The sequence below is a fragment of the Priapulus caudatus genome, unplaced genomic scaffold (assembly GCF_000485595.1).
Source record: "Priapulus caudatus unplaced genomic scaffold, Priapulus_caudatus-5.0.1 Scaffold79, whole genome shotgun sequence".
Classification (NCBI taxonomy): Eukaryota; Metazoa; Priapulida; class Priapulimorpha; order Priapulimorphida; family Priapulidae; genus Priapulus; species Priapulus caudatus.
In genome coordinates, this window is record NW_014577140.1 from 371485 (window position 1) to 378690 (window position 7206).

General features: G+C 39.5%; 1 protein-coding gene across 1 annotated transcript in view; it reads left to right on the top strand.

The window, feature by feature from the left end:
• Positions 1-6777, top strand: part of LOC106821622 (armadillo repeat-containing protein 4-like) — a gene marked incomplete in the record, with an annotated part of 16688 nt that extends 9911 nt beyond the window's left edge. Inside the window, 12 exon segments of the mRNA XM_014826514.1 lie at positions 261-380; positions 554-734; positions 1184-1330; positions 1520-1729; positions 2362-2595; positions 2873-2983; positions 3413-3628; positions 3921-4102; positions 4337-4451; positions 4688-4876; positions 5265-5486; positions 6214-6777. Coding sequence (XP_014682000.1) covers positions 261-380; positions 554-734; positions 1184-1330; positions 1520-1729; positions 2362-2595; positions 2873-2983; positions 3413-3628; positions 3921-4102; positions 4337-4451; positions 4688-4876; positions 5265-5486; positions 6214-6330 — 2044 coding nt within the window.
• Positions 6778-7206: the final 429 nt, after the last annotated feature.

The following is a 7206-nucleotide window of genomic DNA, read 5'->3' on the forward strand; positions in this document are numbered from 1 at the left end:
TCTCTCTCTCTCTCTCTCTCTCTCTCTCTCTCTCTCTCTCTCTCTCTCTCTCTCTCTCTCTCTCTCTCCTCCTCCTCCTCCTCCTCCTCTCTCTCTCTCTCTCTCTCTCTCTCTCTCTCTCTCTCTCTCTCTCTCATTCTATAGATAATATAATATTTTATATATATATATATATATTATATACATACATATATCTCTGTTAGGTGAATAATTATGTTGGGCACGGCATGAATACAAACCTGATTACCTCATAATTTCAGGAGTGCTTCACCAAAGCAGGTCCAAGCCAAGCGAGGCATGAAGACAAAGCCAGTGCCTGCGACATGGCAGAAGGCGCAGTTACTTGCACAAGATGAAGGGACATTATCACCCAGTGACAGGTTAAAAAAAGTATTTTTGCTCCATTACTATCAGTGTAGTGTCAGTGATGAAGTAAAATCTCACTGCAGGAATCACTGTAATCTTATGGCATTGCTGGAGAATATGTCTCCTGTTGTGCCTGGAACTTTATTATGATTTCGTTACAATAACCTGACATTTTCGGTGTGCGCAGGCTGCAGAAGGCATCCGCCACATCACGTCGTTCCACTCATGGGAAGGCACCACCTTCTGAAGTGATGAGTGACAGCTCGAGTGAGAGTGAAGAGGAGGAAGGAACCCATGACCGGAGACAGGAGAGCTCAGACTTACCTAGCGAATACTGGCAGATACAGAAGCTTGTGAAATATCTGAAGGTGTGTTAATTTCAGGGAGTGAGTGTTGGAGTTAGTACAAGATGAAGAAAAGAAATTTCCAGACTAAAATGATAAGATGCAATAATCAAACTAAGGTGGATAAAAAAAAAATTGTGTATGAGATAAAAGTAGATGCTGTGAAGTAGATGGAAAACGCACTATTGACACTTCTGTGTTATATTTCTTAGTAGTCAAATGAGGGCCTTGCCTCAAAATTTGTACAAGCAAAATTACATAATCTCTTGCACAAATAGGTAGTTCAGTTAATTAATATTATTTTCAATTTCATATTATGATAGCAAAATGCATGTGATTATATGCATGAATATATGTATAGTTGAAATTCAAAAGTTGTTAGATATTAATAGTTTGGCCATTGAAAATTTAGTTTTCAACCAGTATACCAGAGTACTGCTACGTGTATTTGATTCGGACTTTGTTTTTGCTAGGGTGGCAACCAGACAGCGACAGTGATTGCCTTGTGCTCTATGCGAGACTTTAACCTTGCACAGGAGACTTGCCAACTGGCAATCAGAGATGTTGGTGGACTGGAGGTGCTTATCAATCTACTTGAGACAGATGAACTGAGATGCAAGGTAGTTACATGCAATAACTTCGTTTGTGTGTTGTTGAGGTTGTGTGGAGGGAGTGAGTGCATGCATGCAGCGTGTGTGTGTGCGCATCTGTGCATGAGTGTCTGCGTGCGCATGTGTGTGAAAGAGAGAGGATGGTGTCAGGATGCTGAGATTTACTGAGATTATTAAAGGAAATAATTGATTTCCCAGATTGGCTCGCTCAAGATCCTGAAAGAAATATCTGTAAACAATCAAATACGGCGAGCCATTGCTGATCTGGGAGGCCTGCAGACGATGGTCGGACTGCTACAGGATCCCAACAAGGACCTCAAGTGTCTTGCGGCTGAAACGATCGCAAACGTTGCTAAGTTCGGGAGAGCCCGTCGTACTGTGAGGCATCATGGAGGCATTACAAAGTTGGTAAGACATGTGTTCTGAAAGATTTAGCATTTTGGCTGATATCATCATCGCAATTGTTAAATTTATCCGGAAGAGGGCACGAGAGAGAGAGAGCGCGGGAAAAGCTTAGTTGATTCATTGGGATTTTCATTCATCTTTGTGTGTGTCAGCAAGCGTTGATCGAGTTTTAGAGTCGTGTATCAAAGTACAACTTTCGACAGAAGTTATCGAATAAATAGTTATACAGTCCTTTGTCGTACACACTATACAGGCTTCTTATCGTTTCGTTCTGTCATGCAATTCACTCAACCACATGCATGTGGCCAGTTATGCTTAAATAAGCCAAAGTCGCATATTGCTATATATCTCGAGCCCAGAATACATGTTTACAATGTACAGTTTGCAGTTTGCAGTTTGCAGTGCATTATGAAATTTCATTTTATTCGTTCCAAATATGCTTTTGTGATAGCATTGAAATTCTTAAGGTGAAAACATTACTGCTTAGGAATGAGTTATAGGTATGATGCTGATTCATTGACGTACAGCTAGCTGGAGGTAGTTGGGAAATAAATGAACAAACTACTTTAGCAGCACATTATGCAGAGATAATCAAGTGAATAGAGATCAGGATGAGTGGGTATCATTTCAAACAGGTGACGTTGATGGACTGTGTACCACTGACCTCTGCTATGACACCTGAGATTGAGAAGGAGGTGAAGGTCGCGCGTTGTGGGGCGCTGGCCTTGTGGAGCTGTAGCAAGAGCAGGAAGAACAAGCATGCGATCAGGCGAGCAGGAGGAGTCCCACTGCTCGCACGTCTGCTCAAGTCTGCTCATGAGAACATGCTGATACCAGTTGTGGGCACATTACAGGAGTGTGCCTCTGAGGTGGGACGGCAGCACGTGCCTAACAATATTTGCTTGTAGTTATTAATTGAGTATGCTCATTTATAACAGTAATAAACTCAATGTATAATATGGAATTTATTTTGATTAATTTGAATTGCTTTATATATTATAATATAATGAATTTGAATTTCTTTAAGTTTGAATTTCTTTTAGTTTGTTTATATTGACAGTACCCTGATAATTTTATTAGCACAATATAGCATGTAAAGGTAATGCTGTGAGCACTGTCTTCACCTTTGCACTTAAATTATTGCAGCCCTTCTTCAGACTGGCCATCCGTACCGAGTGCATGATTGAGGATCTCGTGAAAAACCTCAGCGTTAAAAACCAGGAATTACAAATGCACTGCTCATTAGCAATATTTAAGGTTGGCAATAGTAATTAACATCAGTTTTCTGACTTGTCGTTGCAGAGTTAATTTATGTGTGTAAGGTTAAATATGCATCATGAATGTATAGGAAGTATGGTATAGTATAAGTGTTGTATGTATAAGGTTTTTTGTGAAGTTAATAGGTAGTTAAATAAGTTGTAAGATAATACGAGTGCGGCTGATCTATTCTCAATCAAACGTTAAAACATAAACAAGAAGATATGGCCAAGAACTGAAACAGTGGCTGGGCTTGGCACTGGGAAACACATTATCTTAACCACTGTTGCCTACAGATATGAAGCTTGAGAATTCAAAAATTTTAGGGTAGCACATAAAAGTGTTTTAGCAACTTAACAACAAACTGACATACTTATTAACAAATTTTCTGAGTTCTGAAAATGTAATTATTTTTTGCTGATTTAATAGGCGGCAGAAGATGCTGAGACGAGAGACCTGGTGCGGAAATATGGAGGTCTGGATCCTCTTGTGTCCCTGCTCGCTAATAATGAAAATAAAGATCTCCTCGCAGCTGTCACTGGTGCCATTTGGAAGTGTGCAATCAGCAGAGATAATATTAAAAAGTTTCAAGAGTTGAAAGCAATAGAACTGTTGGTGGGACTGCTGCATGAGCAGCCAGAAGAGGTGAAGTATGATTATAAGTCACAAACTACCTGTCAGAAATAACAATTGCGTTGAGAATCTAACATAGAACATAATAGCAAAAATTTGTTTTAACTTAGCAAAGGCAATGACGTGGAATCCAGGCTTTGTCCTCCAGTATCCCTGCAACGTTCACTACCCAGTAATTTATTCAGCATACGAGCTGTAATAATAGAATTTAGTATTTGGCACAGGGAAATCACATTTTCCTCTGGTAAGCTAAACAAAACTTGACCAAATATATTTATGAAACCGTTTTCGATTGTGTCCTTAGGTGCTCGTAAATGTAGTCGGAGCCCTGGGTGAGTGTGCACAAGTTCCAGGCAACCGCGCTGCAATCCGCAAGGCAGGAGGCATTCCTCCTCTTGTCAACCTGCTCACAGGAACTAATCAAGCACTTCTAGGAAATGTGACACGTGCCGTGGGTGCTTGTGCTCTCGACCCTGAAAACATGGTGTGAGTTCTGATGGCCAGTATTGATTTACTTACTTTACTATACTTACTCCTACCTTTACTGATTTAATTACTTGCGTTGGCAAGGATATGGCAACACAATAACTGAATTGCGTACATCACAATATATACAAGAATGCACATTCCTGAATATACATTTCAGTTGGTATTGTAGATTTTATCATAGGCAGTCTAACATAATATGAATTTACAAGGTCTAATATTTATTTGTTGCAGCATCATAGATCGTCTGGATGGTGTAAGGCTGCTGTGGTCTCTACTAAAAAACCACAATCCAGAGGTGCAGGCTTGCTCTGCATGGGCTATCTGCCCGTGTATTGAAAATGCCAAGGTAAATAAATACTAATCCGACTTTAGAGTAAAGGTTTTTCAAAAATGAATGAAAAAATAATCGAGTTATTACTTTCAGACTTAAAAGTAAATAATTAGCTGTGATGGTGTAACCGGATAATGCATTTAATTTAATTTCGAGGATATTCAATTTCGTTTTTGTTTTTGCTTTGTGCTTTGTGCTCATTGATATTGCTTTCATAAACTATATATCCACACTAACTTGTATTTTTCCAGGATGCGGGGGAAATGGTCCGCTCATTTGTGGGTGGGCTGGAGCTCATTGTTAGCTTGCTGAAGTCTGAGCATCACGAGGTTCTGGCAAGTATCTGTGCTGCCATTGCTAACATTGCCAAGGATGAGGAGAATCTAGCTGTCATTACTGATCATGGAGTAGTACCAATGCTGGCAAAGCTAGCCCAGACTGTATGTGCTATTTTAAGTAATTAACAATAAACAATATAAATAGAATCATAGTAACTGGATCTAGATAGTGGAAGATGGACTGTGCGTGGAAAATGGATTGGGTAAGTAAGTCATATAGTGGCATACAGAGTCTATCCACTTCCCACGGGCATCCTGGCAATCCTCGCCTAGTAATACAGTTATTATGTTTATTATTATTAAGATATAAATACTGAAAGATTATAGTAGATTTGTAGTTTATTTCCTCTAGCTATCTGTTTTACTTAATTAAATATGATTATTAGATCACAGTATTTGCGCTTAGTTACATATTGTGGAGACCCTTGTGCTAGGTTTGCATTACTGATTGAACGTAAAATATACGTCTACGCATCTGATTTGTTGCCAGAATGACGACAAGCTAAGGCGCCACCTAGCAGAAGCTATCGCTCGATGCTGCATGTGGGGAAATAACCGCGAGGCATTTGGTGAAGCCGGAGCAGTGGCCCCACTAGTCAAGTACCTAAAGTCACCAGATGAGAAAGTTCACTGTGCGACTGCTAAGGCGCTGTATCAACTATCAAAGCAGCCAAACAACTGCATTACTATGCATGAGAGTGGAGTTGTGAAGGTATGAGTACCCTGCATATACGTCCCAACTTCCAAGTAACGTACATTTTAAGCGCACCTGACATAGTTGGGTGGAACCTACAGTGGCAGAAGCACCTGTGTGTTTGTGCATCCATCAATAACAGTGTCTAAATGGTTTCACCCCTACTCCTCATTTTCTGGACATAGTGTTGCAATCAGAATAGTTGCTATCAAGCAGGGGATCAAAAGACAGATATAGTTCCATATATTTTCTAGGACATGATCTGATTGACTCAGTCAGGCCTTTTCATTAAACCTGCTGACCTCCTATTTTTATTGCACAATTAAAAAGATCCTTGTTCATTCGTTGTTATCTGGCTATATGCATAAAATTACTTTTCTAATGAATGTAAAGAGTAGCTTTCCAGTGATGCTTTGACCCTCAAGAGACTATCAATTAATAACAAAACGAAATTATCTATGGTGTTCGCAGTGAAATGTTTTGTAATACTGAAAATGCTTAGTTCGTAGATGAGCTGGAAGATCAAAGGGTCTTTGGGGCAAATGCCTCATGTATTTTCGATTTTTATAATGTGGATTAACTGAGCAAATGAGTGAATTTGTGTATTATTTTCATACTTTTCTTTGGAGAAAGTTCAGGCCATATTATAAGCCTCTGTCCGTCATATTTTTGACTAATATAGTTATGGTATAGAAGAAATATTTCATACCTGATGCATAACTGGATGTTTTGTTTCGTCTCTTAGCTTCTGCTCAACATGGTTGGCTCTAGTGATGATGTGCTACAGGAGGCCGCTGCTGGTTGCATCAGTAATATCAGGAAACTGGCCCTGGCTAACGAGAAGGCAAAGTACAGCTCGTAAATGCGTAGAGATGCCAAGACAATCCATCCTAGTTCGGACACGTTACAGACACTTCACACTGTTTGATCACTTCACATGCTATTGTAAACAGAAATGCATATTATACTGCCTTTAAAATTGCCAACACCTGAGACATTGTCACTTTATGTTCAAAAATGAGTAAATGGTACTTGACGTGGTGAAAATTGAAAAATAATCTTTTCTTATAAATAAGCTGTATCAACATTTATGTATGCATGTAAGTCCTGGGCGTGCGTGTGCATGCGTGGGTGCGATCGTGCGCCCACGTGCACAGGGCAAGGCAATAGGGTTGATAAAAGTGTCGTGTGTAGCAGTATGTAAGTAACATTTTATATAATCTGTTTATATTTAGCAGGATTTTACATGCAGTATTATATGTTTTATCCAAACAAGATAGCGTGGTGATAATAAAGTTGGCCATCATATCAATTTCTTTGTACGCAGTTGGTTTGATCGTGTACCCAAACCATGATGTTACATTATATATGGCTCGTATCAGGCCCCATCCCACCAACTGAATCTTGTATATAGTACCTTTACTATATATGTTACTACAGTATTACAGTATTACAGTATTACGTGTTCTATTCGGGAATGGTTGGTTCGTCGTGGGCCCTTCTACCGTTCCCACAGTTTTCTACCAATCGTCTTAAGTCCTACGCATATCATTGATATGTCACAGGAGTTGCATGATACGTAGTTAGAACTTTATACAGTGAGCTAGCACCTGTTGATGGTATATGATTTACAATGTATATTGGCAGGCTGTGTGAAATAATTATGCAGGTCATCTAAAATTCCGTTGGGTGGAGGAGAATGTTACCGACTTAGATTATGCGTGAGTCATCACACGAA